This window comes from Oncorhynchus keta, chromosome 35 (assembly GCF_023373465.1).
Source record: "Oncorhynchus keta strain PuntledgeMale-10-30-2019 chromosome 35, Oket_V2, whole genome shotgun sequence".
In the NCBI taxonomy this organism is placed as follows: Eukaryota; Metazoa; Chordata; class Actinopteri; order Salmoniformes; family Salmonidae; genus Oncorhynchus; species Oncorhynchus keta.
This window is the reverse complement of record NC_068455.1, coordinates 27,442,252-27,469,098: the sequence shown is the minus strand read 5'-3', so window position 1 is coordinate 27,469,098 and position 26,847 is coordinate 27,442,252. Positions and strand designations below refer to the sequence as shown.

At 43.8% G+C, this 26,847-nt stretch overlaps 1 protein-coding gene across 3 annotated transcripts in view; it reads right to left on the bottom strand.

Moving 5' to 3' along the window:
- Positions 1-522: 522 nt before the first annotated feature.
- Positions 523-26,847, bottom strand: part of LOC118368223 (estrogen receptor beta-like) — a 45,975-nt gene continuing 19,650 nt past the window's right edge. For 2 of the 3 annotated variants that reach the window (XM_052496803.1, XM_035752138.1), the window contains exons 6-8: positions 18,367-18,505; positions 1,766-1,949; positions 1,394-1,574 (exon numbers count right to left, since the gene is read on the bottom strand). In XM_052496803.1, the coding sequence (XP_052352763.1) occupies positions 1,536-1,574; positions 1,766-1,949; positions 18,367-18,505 (362 nt within the window). In that variant the 3' untranslated portion in view covers positions 1,394-1,535. Of the gene's footprint in view, positions 1,227-1,323; positions 1,575-1,765; positions 1,950-14,044; positions 14,179-18,366; positions 18,506-26,847 lie in introns of those variants that run through there. The other variant, XM_035752134.1, reaches the window with a different exon arrangement.

The window sequence follows — 26,847 nt, the reverse complement described above, 5'->3', positions numbered from 1 at the left end:
TCCATAGGTAAACAAATCATCGGCCAGAGCGTCAAGTGTGCACTCTGAACGCTCGGAGGGCGAAGCGAGATGAGTGGGTCTAAAGCTTAAGAGGGTGTGAACGATACTGAGTGGGTGTAGACAAAGAAGAGCTCTTCACTAGATACCAAACCATTCAAAGGCCATTTTCTCAAAAGTGAGTTTACAAGTTTATCAACTTTCAAAGCAGAATTTCTTTCCCATTTTTCGTCAACAATGCAGTGTATGATATACCATTTTGTAGCTCTGAGTCTCTACTTTTATCCACTGTAAAAAACACCATTTCAAATTTTGCTACATAAGACCAAATCTAGGTTGTGAGTCACAAATGACAGTCATCAAATTAATGAAAGTAAAGTCACGACAATAGTCAAGATGGAACTGATCAGCGAACAGTGTAAAACAATTAATTTACACTGATCCATTATTAGAATAAATAGTCAAGTCACTTTGTACTGCTCAGTAGTACAATGGAACATAGAGAAGACAATGGTGTGTACAGTTAGATGTATTTTTAATGCTTATTTATGGATGATGAATAGTTTGAAGTCATTTTTACTTAACAATAAACATTGTTTTCTATGATCTGTGCTCATGTTAATATAACTACATTCACATTTTACCACTGCTTTTAATAAGATGTTTGGTTGAAATTCAATTGGGTCTAAAATGTCTTGAAATTACAATCTCTGGATGTGGATTTTCTATAAATACAAACATGGCTTTGACATTGAACATCAGATAAACAGCACAAGCACCACATCATTACAGGAGGGACAGAGCATGATCAAGATGCATAAGTACACTTACCAACTACATTATTATAAGGAAATCACAAACAATACATGAAGCAAAAACACGTCAATTCACTGTTACAAATCATATTTTTCCATAGATCCCAAAAATCTGAAAAGGATAAAACTGACATTTACTTCACAATGACACATTCTGCAGTCTTTCTACGAGTTTCTCTTTGTCAGTCTATTGAGAATGATGTCCACTGTCCCAGAGAGTGGATTTCGGTCAGATCCATCACTTGTCCTAGTGCTAGTCTGGCCTCTCTTTCAGTCCAGTCACCCCTGTGGGGTGCTTTACAGTCTCAGGACGTCTCCACCCATGTCCCACTGTCCCACGCTGTATTCTGTCACTTTCCCACTCACTGAGGTATACATCTACCCTCAGCTGGCCAGCAGCCTGGGTGGATATACCTGGAGAAGGAGAACACATCGGATTATGATTCATGGAGTATTGGTAAATATACATTCTACATCTTCAGTGGCTAACCCAACTTCATGAGTTACTTACTGCTCTCAAGTGTTTGGGATGGTGGCTATAGGGAATGTGGCTGGAACTGGGGTTCCACAGCAGAGGCTGAAGCCTGGGTAGGGGCAGGGGCTTGGGCTGCTGGGAGCACGGTGAGGTCGTGATTAGAGGGGTCAAGAGGTGCGGACATATGGCTTCTGTGGCATGTGTTGGTGAGCATTTCCAAGAGCAGGTCGGAGAGCTGCACAATATTGTTATTCTTCATGCCGGAGAGGTGGTTTATGCCTTTGCCACTAATGAGACAGTGGAGAGGAGGAGCATGGAAATGTAGTTTTGACAAACAACTAAAAACATACAATTATGCCACTTTGATCCAAAAAAGTGTTGGTGAATGTCTAAACAGATAGTAACTAAGTAGACTCTTAAAGAAGGCTCTTTTTGCTGCTAGTGATACATAACTGTAGCTGGTGTAGCTGTAGTCTACCTGGCGTGGCAGATGTCTGAGAGCAACATGAGGAGGTGGGAAAGGCGGGTTGACTGCAGCTGGAAGGACAGGCCTTGTTTGGAGATGGCCCACACCAGGGCATCTGTCACTGAGTCCAACAGAAGCTGCAGCTTCCCCTTGCTCTCCAGATCCTCTGCCATCTCCGGAGAGGTAGAGCATATGTCTACAGGTGGACACAAACATAGACCATATGTAAACTGACTTTTCATTTAGGGGGAATTCCGACCAGAGTTAAGTGTATGTAAATAGAACATAATTCCCTTTTTATGCATGAGTTTTAAAAACATGCCAAGAGTAGGCAAAGCTGTCATCAAGGCAAAGGGTGGCTACTTTGAAGAATCTCAAATATACTTTTTTTGTTAATACATTATTCCATATGTGTTATTTCATCATTTTGAGGTCTTTACTATTATTATACAATGTAGAAAATAGTAAAAATAAAGAAAATTCCTTGAATGAGTAGGTGTGTCCAAACTTTTGACTGGATTTGATGATGTTTAAGTTGAAATAGTGATGGAATAGCGATGTTCCTGTTGTCTTTGTGCTGACTTGCGGTAACTCTGTGGTTGTAAATCAGTAGTTGTTAAGTTAACTGTCTAAAACATTAACTTGCTTGGCTATGCTGCTGGAGATAACTGTTTGTATGCAATATTTGCTTTGTGGACTTCAGACAGATGATGCTCAGTTTTGTGATGAAACAAAGGTATGTGTAGAGAAATCTGTGTGGTATGTGTGACGGTTGTAATATGTATTTTTTACTGGCTTGGTGTGGCTTCCTCAGTGATTTTACCCACACACCGCTACTGACCGTCAGATTTGTGACCCGTTTCAGGAAACTAGGCATATTTCGCGGGGCTCTACTTCACCGGAGAACCATTTGAACACAATGTTTTAAATCAAATATTTATTGGCAGAAGTGCCTTCTGGAACATGTGAACTTTCATTTGCCTTAATAACAAATGTGTATGCCATTGTTAAATTACGAGCCTAGTTGGTTTAGCCACAGAAAAAGACAGATCATATTTGAGCTGGTTAGTATATGTAGCTAGTCCTGTCTAACACAGCTTTTTTTAAAATAAACTCAGCAAAAAAGGAAATGTCCCTTTTTCAGGACCCTGTCTTTCAAAGATAATTCCTAATAACTTCACAGATCTTCATTGTAAAGGGCTTAAAAACTGTTTCACATGCTTGTTCAATGAACCATAAACAACTAATGAACATACACACCTGTGGAACGGTCGTTAAGACACTAACAGCTTACAGACAGTAGGCAATTAAGATCACAGTTATGAAAACTTAGGACGCTAAAGAGGCCTCTCTACTGACTCTGAAAAACACCAGAAGAAAGATGCCCAGGGTCCCTGTTCATCTGTGTGAACGTGCCTTAGGCATGCTACAAGGAGGCATGAGGACTGCAGCTGTGGTCCGTACTGTGAGACGCCTAAGACAGCGCTACAGGGAGACAGGACGGACAGCTGATCGCCCTCACAGTGGCAGACCACGTGTAAAAACACCTGCACAGGATCAGTACATCCGAACATCACACCTGCAGGACAGGTACAACAACTGCCCGAGTTACACCAGGAACGCAAAATCCCTCCATCAGTGCTCAGACTATCCGCAAAGGCTGACAGAGGCTGGACTGAGGGCTTGCAGTGACTTGCAGTTGTAGGCAGATCCTCACCAGACCTCATCGGCAACAACGTCACCTATGGGCTCAAACTCACCATCGCTGAACCAGACAGTACTGGCAAAAAGTCCTCTTCATTGACGAGTCACGGTTTTGCTCAGATCAACCCTTAAAGAGATTGGTGGGTCTAAATCTTAAGAGGGTTTGAATGATGCTGAATGTGTGTAGACAAAAAAGCTCTCGCCAATAGGTTTACCAAAACATTCAATGGCCATTTTCTCAAAAGTGAGTTTTTACAAGTTTATCAACTTTCAAAGCAGAATTACTTTCCCATTGTTCTTCAATTGTAGTGCATGACATACAATTGTACAGCTGAGTCTCTACTTTTATCCAATGTAAAAAAACATTTCAAATGTTGCTACATAAGACGGATTTGAGCCGGTCGGTCACATATACTCACATAAAGTACATTTATAACTGTCACAGATTTTAGTGTTTGTTTCCTTACATTTTGATTAATTCCATTGCATCGTTTACCGTCCTTTCCTGTCACCTTTGTGTGGTTGTTCCTTAGGATCGCTAGCGATAGTGGATCATATTAGGCTAACGTAGTACAAGTTGTGCAGTAATTTAAAGTTGCTGCTACCATCTCTTATGACCGAAAAGAGCTTCTGGACTTCAAAACAGTGATTACTCATCTCTTTTAATGAGTCCGAAACAAAGGATATACTGCTTTATGGAGCCCAGACCCAAATCCCTGTCATTTATGTGAAGAAAAGGCGGAGATACAGAGAGAGAAGGTCCTGGTGGCTTGTGAAGAATCTTAGGGTAGTCAGTAAATTGCCACTACCATCAGTTCTATTGGCTAAAGTGTAATCACCGGAAAACAAACTCTATGATCTACGATCGAAACTATCCTACCAACTGGACATTAAAAACTGTAATATCTTATGTTTCACCGAGTCGTGGCTTAAACCTATATTCATTAAATTCGAATATCGAAATTGTTCTTGCGTGGATTCTGCGACGCGGTTAGCTTTTAAAGGCTAGGACCGCAATTTCTTGTCCTGGAATCCCGCTTAACAGAGAGGTGGAAGCCTGCTTGACAGGTACGGTAAGCTGCTAGCCATCAAGCTAACGAAGTCTTGCAATCGAACTCTCTTTGTCTGGAGAAATAAATGTTCAAGCACTGTAGAAGCTATATCTACTGCGCTTTGTTTCGGGACAAACCGGATCACTCCAATGTGGCAATGGTCTTCTTGCCAAGAATTATAGGCTTAAGGTGGCTTCCTTGATCATGCAGGTCTCCAGCCTATGTAAGAAACTGGGGAAAACACAGAGTGGAATGTTTAAATTTTCTATGCCGGTGGCTGGACGGCATTCACGCTTATTGGATGCATCTCCGGCCTTGTCGTTTGTCGTTATCCGACTTGCCGGTGTTGCCCGGAGCTCCCCGTCTGATAGCAGAGTCGAAGGAGCCTGGCATGAGGAGCAAGGGAATCAACGATGATTGCATAACACGAGCCATGGAGGCCGAAGACTGCGGACTCCCGCAAAGCAGTCTACACTCCCAGCAAGAGAAGATACAAACAACAAATAGTTTTGCCGTCCTGGAGCCTGATCTTCTTGCACCTTCGTCGCTGGGGGTATCTGCAGCCGCAGTGCCTAATACTATGATTTCGAAGTCAATGTTGGCAACCTTCCGTCTCTCGTCTGCATCGTTCAGGGATTCTCCATCTTTCAAACGCCTGCACCAAGCGCCGGGAGCAATGGCCTCAAGTTATCCTGCCTCTCGCCCGTCCATAAAGGGTTGTTCTAATTCTGTGAAGCATGGGAGTGGGCGGATTTCCTCATCCTTCTCGCCAGCCGTGATTTTGAGCAGCTCCATGGTAATAAACATGACTGTTGCTGGTGCAAAAACAATGTCCCACAAATAATGGCCAATATGCCCCATCTGGGGGCTCTTCTACGCACGACGCAACACGGTGTGCCGGGATGCAGGCCTTGGCTGTGGTGTGTAGCCAATATACCACAATCCCCTGAGTTGCCTTATTGCTATTGAGGCTGGTTGTCAGCGTAGTTAGAGTGTTAAATATTGGTGCTTTGTCGTGCCCGTGGTGTACAATCTGATGTACCACGCCTCTCAGCAGTCAGTGTTCAGGGCTCGAGCGACCCAGTTTATTATTCTATATAAGCTATTTACACTACCTTTTATATTCTTGATCCTAATGATATAGGCCTAGGTGTAAAACAGCTGAGGTGATAGATCGTGGAATAAAAAACTAAAGTGTGTGGGTCGTTCTGGATTGTCAGTACTGCATGTATTCTTGGCTATCGTGCCATGGCTGTGTCAGGGTCGATTGTAAGCTAAACTTAAGTATGACTTTATGGCTAGTGTGATGCCTAAAACTCACTTTTACTGTCAGTCATTAGCGTTAGAATCTGTTCCCTTTTCCTTCATCCTTTTTTTGTCGGAATAAAACAGGATATAATGTGTTATGCAGGTGAGTGAGGACCCAAAAGCGATTTAACAGAAACAGAGTCTTTTAATGTCCAAACAGGGAAAACATAAATCCTCTATCTTTACAGGAGAGTCCCCCTTCTAGTTGTAGAGGAGAATTGCAGGGCTAGCGGCAACAGACTGCAGGTCCCTTCGGGTAGGCGCGGGCCGTAGAGGATAGAGACACCTGCTCACACGCAGTATCTGATGAAGAGGCAGATTACGACAGGACGGAACAAGGGCAAAGCAAACAAGAATCCGACAAGGACAGAAGCAGAAACAGAGAGAGAAATAGAGACTTAATCAGAGGGCAAAAGAGGGGACAGGTGTGAGAGAGTAAACGAGGTCGTTAGGAGAATGAGGAACAGCTGGGAGCAGGAACGGAACGATAGAGAGAGAGATAGAGAGAGAAAGTAACCTAATACGACCAGCAGGGGGAAACGAAGAGAAGAGAAAGCACAGGGACAAGACATGACAATACATGACAGTACCCCCCCCACTCACCGAGCGCCTCCTGGCGCACTCGAGGAGGAAACCTGGCGGCAACGGAGGAAATCATCGATCAGCGAACGGTCCAGCACGTCCCGAGATGGAACCCAACTCCTTTCCTCAGGACCGTACCCCTCCCAATCCACTAGGTACTGATGACCACGGCCCCGAGGACCCATGTCCATAATCTTCCGGACCCTGTAGATAGGTGCGCCCTCGACAAGGACGGGGGGATGAACGGGGCGCGAAGAAAAGGCTTGACACAGGAGACATGGAAGGCCGGGTGGACGCGACGAAGATGTCGCGGAAGAAGTCGCACTGCGACAGGATTAACGACCTGAGAAATACGGAACGGACCAATGAACCGCGGGGTCAATTTGCGAGAAGCTGTCATAAGGGGAAGGTTACGAGTAGAGAGCCATACTCTCTGACCGCGACAATACCTAGGACTCTTAGTCCTACGCTTATTAGCGGCTCTCACAGTCTGCGCCCTATAACGGCAAAGTGCAGACCTGACCCTCTTCCAGGTGCGCTCACAACGTTGGACAAAAGCCTGAGCGGAGGGGACGCTGGACTCGGCGAGCTGGGACGAGAACAGAGGAGGCTGGTACCCGAGGCTACTCTGAAAAGGAGATAGCCCGGTCGCAGACGAAGGAAGCGAGTTGTGAGCGTATTCTGCCCAGGGGAGCTGTTCTGCCCAAGACGCAGGGTTTCGAAAGGAAAGACTGCGTAAGATGCGACCAATAGTCTGATTGGCCCGTTCTGCTTGACCGTTAGACTGGGGGTGAAAACCGGAAGAGAGACTGACGGAAGCCCCAATCAAACGGCAAAACTCCCTCCAAAATTGAGACGTGAATTGTGGACCCCTGTCCGAAACGGCGTCTGACGGAAGGCCATGAATTCTGAAAACATTCTCAATGATGATTTGTGCCGTCTCTTTAGCAGAAGGAAGCTTAGCGAGGGGAATAAAATGAGCCGCCTTAGAGAACCTATCGACAACCGTTAGAATAACAGTCTTCCCCGCTGACGAAGGCAGACCGGTAATAAAGTCTAAGGCGATGTGAGACCACGGTCGAGAGGGAATGGAAAGCGGTCTGAGACGACCGGCAGGAGGAGAGTTACCGGACTTAGTCTGCGCGCAGTCCGAACAAGCAGCCACGAAACGACGCGTGTCACGCTCCTGAGTGGGCCACCAAAAACGCTGGCGAATAGAAGCAAGCGTACCCCGAACGCCGGGGTGGCCGGCTAACTTGGCAGAGTGAGCCCACTGAAGAACGGCCAGACGAGTAGAAACGGGAACGAAAAGAAGGTTCCTAGGACAAGCGCGCGGCGACGGAGTGTGAGTGAGTGCTTGCTTTACCTGCCTCTCAATTCCCCAGACAGTCAACCCGACAACACGCCCCTCAGGGAGAATCCCCTCGGGGTCGGTGGAGGCTACTGAAGAACTGAAGAGACGGGATAAAGCATCAGGCTCGGTGTTCTTTGAACCCGGACGATAAGAAATAACGAACTCGAAACGAGCGAAAAACAGCGCCCAACGAGCCTGACGCGCATTGAGTCGTTTGGCAGAACGGATGTACTCAAGGTTCTTATGGTCAGTCCAAACGACAAAAAGGAACGGCCCCCTCCAACCACTGTCGCCATTCGCCTAGGGCTAAGCGGATGGCGAGCAGTTCGCGGTTTCCCACATCATAGTTACGTTCCGATGGCGACAGGCGATGAGAAAAATACGCGCAAGGGTGGACCTTATCGTCAGAATGGGAGCGCTGGGACAGAATGGCTCCAACGCCCACCTCTGACGCGTCAACCTCGACAATGAACTGTCTAGAGACGTCAGGTGTAACAAGGATAGGAGCGGATGTAAAACGCTTCTTGAGGAGATCAAAAGCTCCCTGGGCGGAAACGGACCACTTAAAGCACGTCTTGACAGAAGTAAGGGCTGTGAGAGGAGCTGCCACCTGACCGAAATTACGAATGAAACGACGATAGAAATTCGCGAAACCGAGAAAGCGCTGCAGCTCGACACGTGACTTAGGGACGGGCCAATCGCTGACAGCTTGGACCTTAGCGGGATCCATCTGAATGCCTTCAGCGGAAATAACAGAACCGAGAAATGTGACGGAGGAGACATGATAAGCGCACTTCTCAGCCTTCAAATAAAGATAATTCTCTAAAAGGCGCTGGAGAACACGTCGAACGTGCTGAACATGAATCTGGAGTGACGGTGAAAAAAATCAGGATATCGTCAAGGTAAACGAAAACAAAGATGTTCAGCATGTCTCTCAGTACATCATTCACTAATGCCTGAAAGACAGCTGGAGCGTTAGCGAAACCGAACGGCAGAACCCGGTATTCAAAGTGCCCTAACGGAGTGTTAAACGCCGTTTTCCACTCGTCCCCCTCCCTGATGCGCACGAGATGGTAAGCGTTACGAAGGTCCAACTTAGTGAAAAACCTGGCTCCCTGCAGGATCTCGAAGGCTGATGACATAAGGGGAAGCGGATAACGATTCTTAACCGTTATGTCATTCAGCCCTCGATAATCCATGCAGGGGCGCAGGGTCCCGTCCTTTTTCTTAACAAAAAAAACCCCGCTCTGGCGGGAGAGGAGGAAGGGACTACGGTACCGGCGTCGAGAGCAACAGACAAATAATCTTCGAGAGCCTTACGTTCGGGAGCCGACAGAGAGTATAGTCTACCCCGGGGGGAGTGGTACCCGGAAGGAGATCAATACTACAAAAATACGACCGGTGAGGAGGAAGGGAGGTAGCCCTGGACCAACTGAAGACCGTGCGCAGATCATGATATTCCTCCGGCACCCCTGTCAAATCACCAGGCTCCTCCTGTGAAGAGGGGGCAGAAGAAACAGGAGGGATAGCAGACATTAAACATTTCACATGACAAGAAACGTTCCAGGAGAGGATAGAATTACTAGACCAATTAATAGAAGGATTATGACACACTAGCCAGGGATGACCCAAAACAACAGGTGTAAAAGGTGAACGAAAAATCAAAAAAGAAATAGTTTCGCTATGATTACCAGAGACAGTGAGGTTTAAAGGTAGCGTTTCACACTGAATCCTGGGGAGAGGACTACCATCCAAGGCGAACATGGCCGTGGGCTCCCCTAACTGTCTGAGAGGAATGTCATGTTCCCGAGCCCAGGCTTCGTCCATAAAACAGCCCTCCGCCCAAGAGTCTATCAAGGCACTGCAGGAAGCTGCCGAACCGGTCCAGCGTAGATGGACCGACAAGGTAGTACAGGATCTTGACGGAGAGACCTGAGTAGTAGCGCTCACCAGTAGCCCTCCGCTTACTGATGAGCTCTGGCTTTTACTGGACATGAAATGACAAAATGACCAGCGGAACCGCAATAGAGACAGAGGCGGTTGGTGATTCTCCGTTCCCTCTCCTTAGTCGAGATACGAATACCCCCCAGCTGCATGGGCTCAACACCTGAGCCAGTGGAGGAAGATGGTAGTGATGCAGAGAGGGGGGAAACGGATAACGCGAGCTCTCTTCCACGAGCTCGGTGACGAAGATCTACCCGTCGTTCTATGCGAATAGCGAGTTCAATCAAAGAATCCACGCTGGAAGGAGCCTCCCGGGAGAGAATCTCATCCTTTACCTCCGCGTGGAGACCCTCCAGAAAACGAGCGAGCAACGCCGGCTCGTTCCAGTCACTGGAGGCAGCAAGAGTGCGAAACTATAGAGTAATCCGTTATGGATCGATTACCTTGACATAGGGAAGACAGGGCCCTGGAAGCTTCTTTCCCAAAAACTGAACGATCAAAAACCTGTATCATCTCCTCCTTAAAGTTCTGATACTGGTTAGTACACTCAGCCCTTGCCTCCCAGATTGCCATGCCCCACTCACGAGCCCGTCCAGTAAGGAGAGATATGACGTAGGCGATACGAGCTGTACCCCTGGAGTACGTGTTGGGCTGGAGAGAGAACACAAGATCACACTGGGTGAGGAACGAGCGGCATTCAGTGGGCTGCCCAGAGTAACACGGTGGGTTATTAATTCTGGGCTCCGGAGACTCGGAAGCCCTGGAAGTAGCCGGTGGATCGAGGCGGAGATTGTGAATATGTTTTGAGAGGTCGGAGACTTGGGCGGCCAGGGTCTCAACGGCATGTCGAGCAGCAGACAACTCCTGCTCGTGTCTGCCTAGCATCGCTCCCTGGATCTCGACGGCTGAGTAGAGAGGATCCGAAGTCGCTGGGTCCATTCTTGGTCGGATTCTTCTGTTATGCAGGTGAGCGAGGACCCAAAAGCAATTTAACAGAAACAGAGTCTTTTAATGTCCAAACAGGGAAAACATAAATCCTCAATCTTTACAGGAGATGTCCAAACAGGGAAAACATAAATCCTCTATCTTTACAGGAGAGTCCCCCTTCTAGTTGTAGAGGAGAATTGCAGGGCTAGCGGCAACAGACTGCAGGTCCCTTCGGGTAGGCGCGGGCCGTAGAGGATAGAGACACCTGCTCACACGCAGTATCTGATGAAGAGGCAGATTACGACAGGACGGAACAAGGGCAAAGCAAACAAGAATCCGACAAGGACAGAAGCAGAAACAGAGAGAGAAATAGAGACTTAATCAGAGGGCAAAAGAGGGGACAGGTGTGAGAGAGTAAACGAGGTCGTTAGGAGAATGAGGAACAGCTGGGAGCAGGAACGGAACGATAGAGAGAGAGAGAGATAGAGAGAGAGAAAGTAACCTAATACGACCAGCAGGGGGAAACGAAGAGAAGAGAAAGCACAGGGACAAGACATGACAATACATGACAATACATGACATAATGAGGACTACATGAAATATGTCTTGTATGTAATGGACATAAAGAACTGGGTATAATAGTAATACATTTTTATCTGGCTAAAAGAGAAAGAATATAATATATTTTGTTTACAGGAAACTCACTCTATTATTTGTGCTGCTTTACAGGAAACTCACTCTAGTATTTATGATAGTTTGTGTCGGGGGCTAGGGTCAGTCTGTTATATCTGGAGTGTTTCTCCTGTCTTATCCGGTGTCCTGTGTGAATTTAAGTATGCTCTCTCTAATTCTCTCTCTTTCTCGCTCTCTTTTTCTCTTTCTTCCTTTCTCTCGGAGGACCTTAACCCTAGGACCATGCATCAGGACTACCTGGCCTGATGACTCCTTGCTGTCCCCAGTCCACCTGCGGCTATGGAACCCTGACCTGTTCACTGGATGTGCTACCTTGTCCCAGACCTGCTGTTTTCAACTCTCTAGAGACAGCAAGAGTGGTAGAGATACTCTAAATGATCGGCTATGAAAAGCCAACTGACATTTACTTCTGAGGTGCTGACCTGTTGCACCCTCTACAACCACTGTGGTTATTATTATTTGACTCTGCTGGTCATCTCTGAACATTTGAACATCTTGACCATGTTCTGTTATAATCTCCACCTGGCACAGCCAGAAGAGGACTGGCCACCCCTCAAAGCCTGGATCCTCTCTAGGTTTCTTCCTAGGTTCCAGCCTAGGAAGTTTTTCCTAGCCACCGTGCTTCTACACCTGCATTGCTTGCTGTTTTGGCTGTTAGGCTGGGTTTCTGTACAGCACTTTGTCAGCTGATGTAAGAAGGGCTTTATAAATACATTTGATTGATTGATTGATTCACTCTACAAATATAGATGAGGTTCGGTGGGAAAAGAACTGGGAGGGAGGAAAATATTTGTCATGGGCAAAGAAACTCAAAAGGGGTAATAATACTAATTAATAGCAATGTTGATCCGATTGTGAAAACTGTGCAAACAGTTCCTCAAGGAAGATGGATTATTTTAAATATCCTATTGGACCAAAAACAGATCTGGCTAATTGATCTATATGGGTCAAATAATGATGATCAACACCTCTTTCAAAATATACACTACCATTCAAAAGTTTAGGGCCACATAGAAATGTCCTTGTTTTTGAAGGAAAAGCACAGTTTTTGTCCATTAATATAACATAAAATTGATCATAAATACAGTGTAGACATTGTTATTGTTGTAAATGACTATTGCAGCTGGAAACGGCTGATTTTTAATGGAATATCTCTGTAGCTGTACAGAGGTCCATTATCAGCAACCATCATTCCTGTGTTCCAATGTCACGTTGTGTTAGCTAATCCAAGTTTATGATTTTAAAAGGCGAATTGATTGTTAGAAAACCCTTTTGCACTTATGTTTTCACAGCTGAAAACTGTTGTCCTGATTAAAAAAGCAATAAAACTGTCCTTCTTTAGACTAGTTGAGTATCTGGAGCATCAGCATTTGTGGGTTAGATTACAGGCTCAAAATGGTTCACCTTCCAACAGGACAACTACCCTAAACACACAGCCAAGACAACACAGGAGTGAGTGGCTTCGGGGGAATTCTCTGAATGTCCTTGAGTGGTCCAGCCAGAGCCTGAACTTGAACTCGATCGAATATCTCTGGAGAGACCTAAAAATAGCTGTGCAGCGACGCTCCCCATCCAACCTGACAGAGCTTGAGAGGATCTGCAGAGAAGAATGAAACCCAAATACAGGTGTGCCATGCTTGTATAGCCATACCCAATAAGAATTGAGGTTGTAATTGCTGCCAAATGTGCTTCAAGAAAGTACTGAGATTTAAATGTGACATGTTTGTCCTTTTTAATACATTTGCAAACATTTCTAAAAACCTGTTTTTGCTTTGTCATTATGGAGTATTTTGTGTAGATTGATTGCGGGAAATAAACAATTTAATCAATTTTAGAACAAGGCTAAAGGGGGTATGAAAACTTTTCGAATGCACTGTACATAATTAGGCACTCACATCCTAGCTAGCAAAAACAACCTCATATATAGGTAGTATACTGCACCTCAAACAATTTTCTAAGGAAATCTTGGTGTAATTCAGAGGGAGAGCAACAGCTCTGCTTCCTGACTTTCATCAGAGGAAGGAACAGAAAATCATCTGATCGAATGCACCACACTCGGCTTAACAGACACAGCAACCCAGGACAGACAGCCAATCAGAGATGACTGTTTTATAACATTTTGGACAATTGTAGCTTTCAAATGAAAGCAAGGTTTGATAATTTTGTCATCCTTGGCCCTGCAACACTGTCACAGAGAGGTTCACCCTGAAGGACAGATGAATGGACTTCATTTACAGGTAAAGTTAAGCCTAAATACTTTGCAATTTGTGGGTTAGGCTACTGTTGAATGAACATGAAACATGAAAATAGACAACATCCCTTTGATGCATTTGATTTATCAAGCTAGAATTTTGTTTTGATGAGACACTTTTAATCTTTTGAACTGCATTTTTCAGTCATTTTGATTGTTGATATTGACATTTTGTTAGAACTTTATTATATGTGTGTGTATAATGTGTATAATAATATTTCACATAATATTATTATCATGTGTGTATGTGCATGATGCATGCGGTTCATTGGAGGAATTGTATATCCATTCTGAAAGGCTAAGGCGTTTGCATTACAAACTACTTGGATTAAATGTGTGCTTGTATTGGTATTTTAATGCTACCTATTGGTTATACATTTTGTCTGATGATATGAAATATTGCTTGTGTATCTTGGCTACAGTGGTACTGTATTTACCACATGTCACTGTACAGAAGTACTGATTATTTGACTTACTGGAGTTGAGGAGGATCATGACTTTCAGACAGACATACTCCTCTCTCTGGAGGTTCAGCTCTCGAAACCTAGTGGTGGCTGCCAGTAGCATGTCAAATATAATCATGATTCCCTCCACACAGTTCCCCTCTTCCCTACAAGCACACAGTCACACACAGAGTGAAGGAGACATATTATATAAACACACACACTCACAGACATGTACACTTGTGTAACAGTTCAGACATGTAAACTCAAAGATTGGCAAATAGATAGAGCAACATGTGCACACCTACTATACTCAAACGCCATGCACATCCTTAGACAAGTATTACAGACACTCACATATAGACAGGCCAATGGGCCTGCCTAGAATTAAGGCGCTTGGCACTGCAGATATATTCTAAATTCTTATGATTGGTCCACACCAAAAACTGATGTTCCGCCCCTTCCAGCCAGTGCCTCCACTCCAATGCAATCTTGACCGCCAGAAGTTCCCGATGTCCTACGTCATATTTTCTCTCAGCGGGGTTGAGACAATGGGACAGGAAGGCACAGGGATGCAGCTTTGGGTCCTGGGCAGACCCCTGGGACAGGACGGCCCCCACTCCAATGTCAGAAGCGTTGACCTCAACCACAAACTGACAGACGGATCCGGATGGATGAGGATGGGGGCGATAGTAAACTGACGCTTGAGGTCCAAAAATGCCCTGTCAACAGGAGACCATGTGAACAACACCTTAGGAGAAGTGAGTGCAGAGAGGGGAGCCGCCAGGGTGCTGTAGCCTGAATGAAGCGGCGGTAGAAATGTTCAAATCCCAAGAAACGCTGCAGCTGCACTCTGGATGTGGGTTGGGGCCAATCCACCACCACTCTCACCTTTTCATGAACCATCTGAACACTCCCTTCAGCGATGATGTATCCCAGAAAGGAGATAGTGGAGTGGTGGAATTTGCACTTCTCAGCTTTCACAAAAAAACTGGTTCTCTAGAAGGCTTTGAAGGACTTGACGGACGTGTTCTTGAGTAGAACAGGAGAAATCACGGATGTCAGTGAGATAGACAAACAGAGATCATCATGTCACAGAGCACATCATTGACCAGGGCCTGGAACACTGCTGGAGCGTTGGTGATTTCAAACGGCATGACCAGGTGCTTATTGTGTCCACTAGCTGTGTTGAAGGCCGTTTTCCACTCTTCTCCTTTGTGTATCCGAACTAGATGGTAGGCATTCAGAAGGTCCAACTTGGAAAAGATGGTTGTCCCCTGGAGAGGTTCAAAAGCCGAGGAGAGGAGTGGTATAGGGTAGCGATTCTTCACTGTGATGTCATTGAGGCCCCGGGAGTCGATACATGGACGCATGGTCTTGTCCTCTTTTCCCACAAAGAAGAACCCTGCGCCGACAGGGGAAGCAAAAGTATGAATGCTCACAGCAGCCAGAAAGTCCTAAATGTACTCCTCCATGGCCTTGGTCTCAGGGCCAGACAGGGAATATAGTCACCCACGAGGCGGTGTTGTGCCCGGGAGGAAATCAATAGCGCAATCGTAGGGACGATGCGGAGGGAGGAGCGCAAGCCTTGCTGATGAACACCTCCAGGAGGTCCTGGTATTCTGCTGGAACGAGATATCCGAGGCTTTACCAGAGACCGCAGGAGGACATCCTGGGGCAGGCTAAGCCGCCTGAAGGCAATGTGAGTGGCAGAACGGGTTCCAACCCAGGATAGAACCAGTGGTCCAGTCAATAACGGAGTTGTGCCTCTGGAGCCATGAGAATCACAAAACAACAGGAACATGGGGAGATTCAATGAGAAGAAGCTGTGTGGACTCACTGTGATTGCCCGACACACACAGGTTACTGGGCACCGTACTATGAGGGACCCTGCCTATGGTACGTCCGTCCAGTGCTCTGGCGTCCATGGGAACAGAGAGGAGTTGTGTGGAGATACCCAGCTCTGATACCAGAGTAGCGTCCATAAAACTCAGCTCCAGAGTCAATGAGTACTCGGAGAGATTTAGATGGGTCACCCCACAGCAGGATAACATGAAAGAGAGTACGAGTAATGGGAGTTAGAAAACTCCCAGTATGACCCACCATAGTACTCTTACCTAGCTCTGCCCGTTTCGTAGGCACAGTAAAAAAAATGAGTCACTTGTGCCCAATGATTCCCGAGGGGACTCGAGTGCCTTTGGATCCTCTCGGAAACGCAGGCGTCGGGGACTTCCGGGGTTCTTCGGGGGCGAGCAAGTAGCCGTGGATGAACGAGTAGAGACGAAAACAGGCCTCTTATCCCTCCTCCGCCCCCTCACATATAGACAAGTGGTCCATCGAGCCTTATTGTTAAGGTTATGTGGGAGTTAAGGTCCAGAAGTAACTCCCGAGCTGCGAGCTCAACTTTAATCTCCTCGGATAGTCCATGAAGAAAGGTATCAAACAGAGACTCCGGGTTCGAGGCACTCTCGGCAGCCAACGTGCAAAACTCTACTGTGTGGTCTGCCACTCTACGGGGTTGGTTCTTGAGGTAATGAAAGTAGCTTTCAGGCCGCATCTCTCCCGGACACCGGATGATCGAATACCTTCCTCACCTCCGAAGGGAACGAAGAGGGCTGCAGCTCAAAGATGAGGGAGCACTGGGAAAGAAACACCCGGCAGGTTCCAGGGTCCTCAACATAGCGCTCAGGAGGAGGTAAGCGGGGATCTCGGGAAGCCGGGGTAGGCTGTACAAAATCATCACTGGCAATGGAATTACTGAGCGTCCGGGAGGTCTCCGTTGTGGCATGCTGCCTGATAGATAGTCCAGGGAATTACTCTAGTAACGTCTTGAAACCTCGTTTTGCGTTTTGGGATTGCGACTACTCGGACCTTGGCTGCAGTGCGTGGTCACCTAGTCTGATGTGTAAATTCTTAACTCACATGTTTTATACCCCAGGGTAGAATTGGGTGTTTCCGCCTTCGTGGCAAGTTCTCTGGGCGTATGTAGTTACGAGGCAAGACATCAAGATTGTACTCTAATCAAGTTTAGACAACTAAATTCACAGTTCAATTTTACAAAAATGTTCTCTTTAATCTGGACATTTTCCAACAAAAAGTACAATATGTAAACATCATGTGCATATTATGGAAACTCTTCAAGTTAAAATGTTTTTGTTATAACTTCGTCATTTAACTTTTAATAACATAACAAAAATGACATTCATTTTCATATTCCATCTATCGTTATTACCACCATTTTGGCTGATGGAATATATTGTCCCAAAATCCATTTATTGCATGTTACTGTTTTGAGTAAGATTCTCCATAGGGCCCATTCACACATTCCAATCCTCCACACTGAGAGGACAAAGGATTTTGTCTGCTGCCTTAATGAAAGTAAAGTCACGACACAAGTGGTACACACACATATAGACAAGTGGTACACACACACTCACATATAGACAAGTAATACCCCTACACACATATAGACAATTAGTACACACTCCCATATAGACAATTAGTACACAAACTCCCATATCGACCAGTAGTACACAAACTCCCATATCGACAAGCGGTACACCCATAGTCACATATAGACAAGTGGTACGAAAGGTAAGAGGATTGATTGGCCTTGGGGAGAATGTTCTCATCCCTGAGACTAAGATACAGTGTAATGTATGTGGGAGTATGCATCATTTTTTTGTAAACATTTTATTTCACCTTTATTTAACTAGGCAAGTCAGTTAAGAACAAATTCATATTTACAATGACGGCCTACACTGGCCAAACCCGGACGACGCTGGGTTAATTGTGCGCCAGTTGTGATACAGCCTGGATCAAATACGCACACTCCCACATTCATTACATTGTATCTTAGTCTCAGGGATGAGATCATTCTCCTCAAGGCCAATAAATCCTCTTACCTTCCGGACTGATCAGATTCAGCCAACACCAGAACTACAAATAAATAAACAACGTTCAATGCTTAACAAACCCCAATGTTATAGTTTTTTGGGCTACAACACAAATATATAATTCTGACAAACAAAGTGGGACATGTGTGATTTAGACCCATAAACCTTTTGTGTACTGACAATTCAAAAGATTCAAAATTTGTCAGCAGTCAGAGGTTGATATGGCCAAAATTTAAAGTCACTTAACTAGAGAACATAAAAAAACAAATCAATAAGGAAAGTAAAAATACAAGGACTGTATGTTTGAAGGAAACATTAAAATCAGTATTATTGTATTTTCAGATCATAGATTTATGGGATGTCAACCTCTCAGCAATTTAAAGGGCGAAGATACTGTAACCAACATCATTCTCATCTTATTCTTACTGGAGCTTAGAAGTGAAATTCAGGCATTTGTACCTGTTGAGCTTTAGGTCTGCTGAGAAGATGAGTTTCCCAGGGTGGTCGACAGACCTCCACATCAGACCAAGCATCAGCACGTCCAACCAGCAACTCTCCAACAGGTGTATCTGGTACGTCAGACTCAGCTCTACAAAGCCTATAGTACACACATGCACAGATGAAAAGAAAGTGGAGGGAGTTAGTGCTCATTGTATTCTGAAGGGAGAAAAATGGGGGAGGGTCATGCTTTTTCAATTTCAGTCAAGGGGAGGGATTAGTATTTTTTTTATCTAGTCTAGGGGAGGGTCATGTAATCGTAATGTAAATTTCAATATTCTTCAGTATTTTTGAATGAGTTGCTTATTATGATATATATATACAGTACCAGTCAAAAGTTTGGACACACCTACTCATTCAAGGGTTTTTTATTTATTTTGACTATTTTCTGCATTGTAGAATAATAGAGTTCGGGTGATTGTAGAGGCCAGGTCATCTGATGCAGCACTCCATCACTTTCCTTCTTGGTCAAATAGCCCTTACACAGTGTGGATGTGTGTTTTGAGTGCTTGTCCTGTTGAAAAACAAATTATATTCCCACTAAGCGCAAATGGGATGGTGCATCTCTGCAGAATGCAGTGGGAGCCAACCAAAAATCTTACATTTGGACTCATCAGACCAAAGGACAGATTTCCACCAGTCTAATGTCCATTGCTTGTGTTTCTTGACCCAAGCGAGTCTCTTCTTATTGGTGTCCTTTAGTAGTGGTTTCTTTGCAGCAATTCGACCATGAAGGCCTGATTCACGCAGTCTCCTCTGAACAGTTGAGGTTGAGATGAGTCTGTTACTTGAACACTGTAAAGCTTTTATTTGGGCTGCAATTTCAGAGGCTGGTAACTCAAATTAACTAATCTTCTGCAGCAGAGGTAACTCGGGGTCTTCCTTTCCTGTGGCGGTCCTATTGAGAGCAAGTTTCATTAAAGCACTTGATGGTTTTTGCAACTGCACTTGAGGAAATTTTCTGGATTGGAAAATTTGTTCTTGAAATTTTCCGGATTGACTGAGCTTCATGTCTTAAAGTAAAGTTACTTGAGTTGTTCTTGCCATAATATGGACTTGGTCTTTTACCAAATAGGGCTATCCTATCGTCTGTATATCAACCCTACCTTGTCACAACACAACTGACTGGCTCAAACGCTTTAAGGAAAGAAATTCCACAAATGTACTTTTAACAAGGCACACCGGTTAATTGAAATGCATTCCAGGTGACTACCTCATTACGCTGGTTGAGAGAATGCCAAGAGTGTGCAAAACTTTCATCCATGCAAAGGGTGGGTACTTTGAAGAATCTCAAATATATTTTTTATTAGTTTAACACATTTTTGGTTACTACATGATTCCATGTGTTATTTCATAGCATGGATGTCTTTACTATTATTCAACAGTGTAGAAAATAGTAAAAAATAACTTGAATGAGTCATTGTGTCCAATCTTTTGACTGGTACTGTATATCGATGTGTACCCCATCTCTCATTCTCCACTGGACGCACAATATAAATGTAGTTCTGTTTATTAATTCTAACATTTAAATAAAGAAGCATACACAAAACTTGAAAAGCCATACATGCACATGAGTAAAATCATTGAGGATAATACACGATAACGTCGAAGAACAACATCTATGATATCATTGCAGTTGCATCGCAAGGTACAAAGAAGACATCAAACAAAAATTTGCCCAGAGAGGATGTTGTTTTTATGGTTAGAGGCAACACATTCCTCTCTGAGACTCCAGTATTGAAGAAAGTATCTTTCCCGGCATTACTCCTGAACCTGTATAAGCCCTCATTAGCATCACCTGATCTGGTGCTGTGATTGTGTGCATCCCTAACATGGGGAAAGTAATCATCTAGATATCTGAGCGCAGAATCATCAATACTCCTGATAACCAAACTCAGTCTAATCTGGAACACCTTAGCCTCAACAGGCAGCCAGTTGAGTTCCTGAAAGCAGCTCCTGCCTGTGAGTACGTGGACTCACCTTCAACACTACCCTGATCAGTTTATTGTGGAATATTTTGAGTTTCCCCTTCAGAAACGTATATAAGCCCCCTAACCAGGAAGTATTAGTGTAGTCAAAATGGCATTGAATGAGGGCAGTGGCTAGCACTCTCATGGAATCCTTATCAAGCAGCTTGGACTTTCTAGCCAAAAATGTAGTCCTGGCATTAAACTTCCCTAGCACTTTAGTGGCCATGCTCACACCTATCAAGCTGCCATCAAGGATGCATCCCAGCTAGCTAACAGAGGTTTTAGTAATCAGCACCTCACCCCCTAACTCCGCTCTGATTTCAGAGGACCTACACAATTTAGTTCTGGACCCCAAAATAATTGCCTCCATTTCACCAAAGGGCAGAGATACACTATATATACACAAAGTATGTGGATCTCCCTTCAAATTGGTGGATTTGGCTATTTCAGCCACACCCCATTGCTGACAGGTGTATAAAATCAAGCACACAGTTATGCAATCTACATAGACAAACACTGGCAGTAGAATGGCCTTACTGAAGAGCTCAGTGATTTTCAACATGGCACTGTCATAGGATGCCACCTTTCCAGCAAGTCAGTCCGTCAAATTTTTGCCCTGGTAAAGCTGCCCCGGTCAGCTGTAAGTGCTGTTATTGTGAAGCGGAAACTTCTAGAAGCCGCAAAGTGGTAGGCCACACAAGCTCACAGAACGAGTCTGCAGAGTGCTGTAGTGCGTAGCGTGTAAAATAAAAATGCTGTCCTCAGTTGCAACACTTACTACTGAGTTCCAAACTGCCTCTGGAAGCAACGTCAGCACAATAACTGTTCGTTGGGGGCTTCCATGGCCGAGCAGTCGCACACAAGCCTAAGATCACCATGCACAATGCCAAGCGTCAGCTGGAGTGGTGTAAAGCTCGCCGCCATTGGACTCTAGAGCAGCTTCACCATCTGGCAGTCCAACTGATTAATCTGGTTTTGGCAGATGCCAGGAGAACGCTTCCTGCCCAAATGCATAGTGCCAACGATAAAGTTCTGTGGGAGAGGAATAATTGTCTGGGGCTGTTTTTCATGGTTAGGGCTAGGCCCCTTAGTGCCAGTGAAGGAAAATCTTAATGCCACAGCATGGCAACAGTTTGAGGGAGGCCCTTTCCTGTTTCAGCATGACAATGCCCCATGCAAAAAGCAGTCCATACAGAAATGGTTTGTCGAAATTGGTGTGGAAGAACTTGTCTGGCCTGCACAGAGCCCTGAAATCCACCCCGTCAAACACCTTTGGGATGAATTGGAACGCCGATTGCGAGCCAGGCCTAATCGCTCAACATCAGTGCCTGACCTCACTAATGTTTGGGAGAGGATTTATTGGCCTTGAGGAGAATGATCTCGTCCCTGAGACTAAGATACAATGTAATGGATGTGGGACTGTGCGTATTTGATCCAGGCTGTATCACAACCGGCACACAATTGGCCCAGCGTCGTCCGGGTTTGGCCAGTGTAGGCCGTCATTGTAAATATGAATTTGTTCTTAACTGACTTGCCTAGTTAAAGGTTACACTAAGAACATAACATTTCTACACCCTAATTGTAGTCTAACCAATACCCAAATGGAGATTCAGTGAACTTAAAAATCTAATTGATTTATCAAGACCGGTCCCCATGCTTGTCTCAGAGCAGCATGCAATGGTGCTAAAATAGTTGTAGGCTATTGCTTCAAATCCGATTGCTTCTAACTTCAATATGCTCTAAATAAGACCCACACCACTTTTACCAGCACATTACTCAACACCAGTGAGACTCATGTTGCCTGGCAGAGTTCCTCTGTCCAGTGTCTGTGTTCTTTTGCCCAGCTTAATCTTTATTTTTATTGGTCAGTCTGAGATATGGCTTTTTCATTACAACTCTGCCTAGAAGGCTAGCATCCCGAAGTTGTCTCTTCACTGTTGATGTTGAGACTGGTGTTTTGCCGGTACTATTTAATGAAGCTGCCAGTTGATGACTTGTGAGGTGTCTGTTTCTCAAACTAGACACTCTGATGTACTTGTCCTCTTGCTCAGTTGTGCACCAGGGCCTCCAACTCCTTTCTATTCTGGTTAGAGATAGTTTGCGCTGTTCTGTGAGGGGAGAATTACACAGCGTTGTACGTTTACCTTCAGTTTCTTGGCAATTTCTTTGCATAGCATTCATTTCTCAGAATAAGAATAGACTGATGAGTTTCAGAAGAAAGTATTTTTTTCTGACCATTTTGAGCCTATAATCGAACTCACAAATGTTGATGCTCCAGATACTCAACTAGTCTAAAGATTGACAGTTTTATTGCTTCTTTAATCAGAAGTGATGGTTGCTTATAATGGGCCTCTGTACGTCTATGTAGATATTCCATTCAAAATCAGCCGTTTCCAGCTACAATAGTAATTTACAATAGTAATGTACAACATTAACAATGTCTACACTGTATTTTTGATCAATTTGATGTTATTTTAATTAACAAAAAATGTGCTTTTCTTTCAAAAACAAAGACATTTGTAAATACCCCAAACATTTGAATGGTAGTGTATATTGTTCTGCTAATAACATGGTTAATAATATAGCTGTGAGAATATCCAAGGGACCTTTATATCATTCAAAATTAATAGTATTCACTTTGTTTAAAAAATAACAATATTCTTGAGATTTTGTTTTCAAATAATGTAAAACTAGTGAGAAAAGGCCATTCTTGAACATGGGGTGAGACATTGTTACTAATTTGTAAATAAAGCCAGTTTGTTATTATTTATTTCTGTTTTTAGAGGGAAAGAAATCAAAAACTTACAGTGTCTTAGACCATTGCGCCACTCAGGCACTTTACAATGTGACCGGTCAGGAGTGGGCTACAGTACTACAGTAAGAGCAAAATAAAAGAATAAAAACCTTAGTGTAACAACAGTTTTAGTAAGTAATACTGAAGTCCTGAACAATTATCAGTTTCAATTTAGGTTTATGTCACCCATTCATTGTAAGTTAGAGACACAGTAGGACCCAAAAGCATAATCAGTGCTTTAACTTCCCCTTGCGCTGGTCTGGAGCAATGAAGTAGTGATACGGGGTACCGTACTAAACCACAAATCCTGCAGATAATAGCAAAACTTTTAGTGGAGCAACCACTGTAGGTGAGTCCTCTGGTCCCACTCCACCTTCGATTATCACATATCCCCGCGGGTACAGCACACCGACAGCAAAGGTAAGTTTCATTGACCCCATGCCCAAAGCTAGTATCACTGCATTTAGATTAATCAACTGCACACATTCCCAAATATTTTTCCAGTGATGTTTAAAACAAAGTTTTTTAAAAAGTGCTGCCACCAATGCCGAATTTGGCGATGCCATCTTATGTCTTTCAGTACAAACCATTACGCAACGTAACAAACGTTCAATTGAACTAAACTCACCCCGCCTATAGTCAATTTAGTGTGGTCTCAATCAAATGATACATAGCCTATAGGCACAGGTGTTTATCCTACGAGGTCCGAAGCCTGCTGGTTTTCTGTTCTACCTGATAATTAATTGCACCCACCTGGTGTCCCAGGTTTAAATCAGTCCCTGATTAGAGGCAACATTTTTTTTTAAACGCAGTGGAACTGGCTTTGAGGTTCAGAGTTGAGGTTGAGTGCTATAGGCTACGAAGTGAATGCTTGGAGAAGCAGGGAGCAACGTTTTATTTCTAAGATAGCTGCTGGGACGTTGTAAATAAATCTAGGCTGTATTACACTTTATTAACAACAAGAGGGCTTTGTGAAGGAGCCTATTTCCTGCTGTTTAAGAAATAAGAGGTAGGCCTACATGTTAGACAGACGGAATTAGGCGATAGGCTGCTATATCAATGCTATATCAATTCCTTCACCCACCACCAGGCACGTTTTAACTTCACTGACTACCTCCGTGTCAGTGAAGGGCTGTTAAAACCAAGACTCAAATTGATGGGTATGAGAGGGTATGCTAGGTTTTAGCTTGTTAGCTGATCAGTGTCCCTTCCACGGGACGGTTGAGCTAATGTAGGTTAACGCGATTAGCGTAAGGTTGTAAGTAATAAGAACATTTCCCAGGACATAGACATATCTGATATTTGCAGAAAGCTTATATTGTTGTTAATCTCTCTGCGCACGGAACCCGCTAGCAGGCTGAAATTCCACAACATACGGTGATCGCTACTTTAGTCATATTAAACATTCATGAAAATACAAGTGTCTCACATGTATCGAAAGCCTAGAATCTTGCTAATCCAACTGCATTGTCAGATTTTAAAAAGGATTTACTGCGCAAGAATATGATGTGATTATCTGAGCATAGAGCCCCATAAAAATAAAAATACATTTAACCAGCACAGGCCTAACATATTCACAAACTGCATTAAAATAAATTGTTTGCAATTCCAATGCTCATTGTTACACAATGAATGATCTTTTGTTTGATAAAATCCGTTTTTATAGCCTAACGAAACATTTTGTGAACCGCTTGTTTCGTGAATTCCGTCTCATTCCATTTTCGAATAACCCACACAGAACGTGACTTTTCCAGTCATGTTAGTGCACCAATGATTTGCCCGCTGTTTCGTTGATTGACTGTCTTTTAACCCAATGACCACTGATCGTCTTGAAATCTAGCTGGGTAGATAGCCAATGAGCTGAGCTAAACGGCAATTGGCCATGTTTATGTGTGGCAAGACCAACCCATGTAGTAAGCTCCAGTGTAAAGTGAGTCATTCACTATTGAACTTTCATACCGGAAGGAGAAACACATATTACGCACTGCATTGTTTGGTAAACGCTCAGATTCAGAGTCAGGGAAAGAGTCAGGGAAAGAGTCAGGGAAAGAGTCAGGGAAAGAGTCAGGGAAAGCTAAATATAAGTCTAGATATACAGATGTACACACAATTTTAGATTAAAGGGGGGGGCAGGCTCACACAACAATGGCCAAAGTGAAATGGAGACAGTAGATACAGCTGGTTGAAATATAATAAATACAGTAGATCTAGCTGGTCTGTCATAATATAATATAGACAGTAGATCTAGCTGAAATGTCATAATATAAAAGAGACAGTAGATCTAGCAGGTCATAATAATGTATTCAACCTTATGTTCGCTGTACTCTATATATATATGTTTATTATACCTGTTGATACAGGGCTCATATGTGAGACTATTCTAACGGAACATTTTCTTTCACAGTGACACTGACTCCGAATGGGAGTCTTATCCGGTGTCCTGTGTGAATTTAAGTATGCTCTCTCTAATTATTTATTTCTCTCTCTCGGAGGACCTGAGCCCTAGGACCATGCGTTAGAACTACCTGGCATGATGACTCCTTGCTGTCCCCAGTCCACCGGGCCTTGCCGCTGTTCCAGTTTCAACTGTTCTGCCTGCGGCTATGGGACCCTAAACTGTTCATTTTTACTCTTGAGGTGCTGTCCTGTTGCACCCTCTACAACCACTGTGATCTCCACCCGGCACAGCCAGAAGAGGACTGGCCACCCCTCATAGCCTGGTTCCTCTCTAGGTTTCTTCCTAGGTTTTTTCCTTTCTAGGGAGATTTTCCTAGCCACCGTGCTTCTACACCTGCATTGCTTGCTGTTTGGGGTTTTAGGCTGGGGCTATTTAAATAGATTTGATTTGATAGAGGACTGAGGGTCTTCCAAATATTGAAAGTGTGTAAATAGTTACCTATGTTATTTTGTAAATGTATATATATATATTTATCATATATTTTTTAATCAATAATATTTATTTTCCACATTTATTTTTTTCCGTTTATTTTTCTACATTTTTTGGGGGGTGTGTTAGAATCCCATTTTGGTATTTTGTATATAGTTATTTGTTTATTATTATTATTATTATTGTTTCAAAATGTATACCTTCACCAATTTGGCCACTTGGGTACATTTGGGCTACTTGTGTGGGACACCTGGGTGACTTCATGATAAATGTCATGTAGCACACTCATTTTGGAAGTTATCATTCTGAAACTTTTTCACTGAAATTGTCCCCATCATCCTATCTGAATGTTTGTTTTATCTCGTTCATTTTAAAGATGATGATACAAAAATAAAAAACATATGTTTTTTTTCGTTGTTTTATCTAAACCAGATATATTGTGATATATTCTCCTACATTCAATTCACATTTACACAAACTTCAGAGTGTTTTCTTTAAAATGGCACCAAGAATATGCATATACTTGGTTCTGTGCCTGAGCTACAGGCTGTTAGATTTGGGTATGTCTTCAGGCGGAAATTACACAAAGTAGGGGGGAGCTCTAAGAGGTTTCTAACTGCACTGTCCAATTTACAGTAGCTATTACAGTGAGATAATATCATGCTATTGTTTGAGGAGAGTGCACAATATTGAACATGAAAAGTTATTAATAAACAAATTAGGCACATTTGGGCAGTCCTGATACAACATTTGTAACATAAATATAATGGTTCATTGTATCAGTCTAAAAC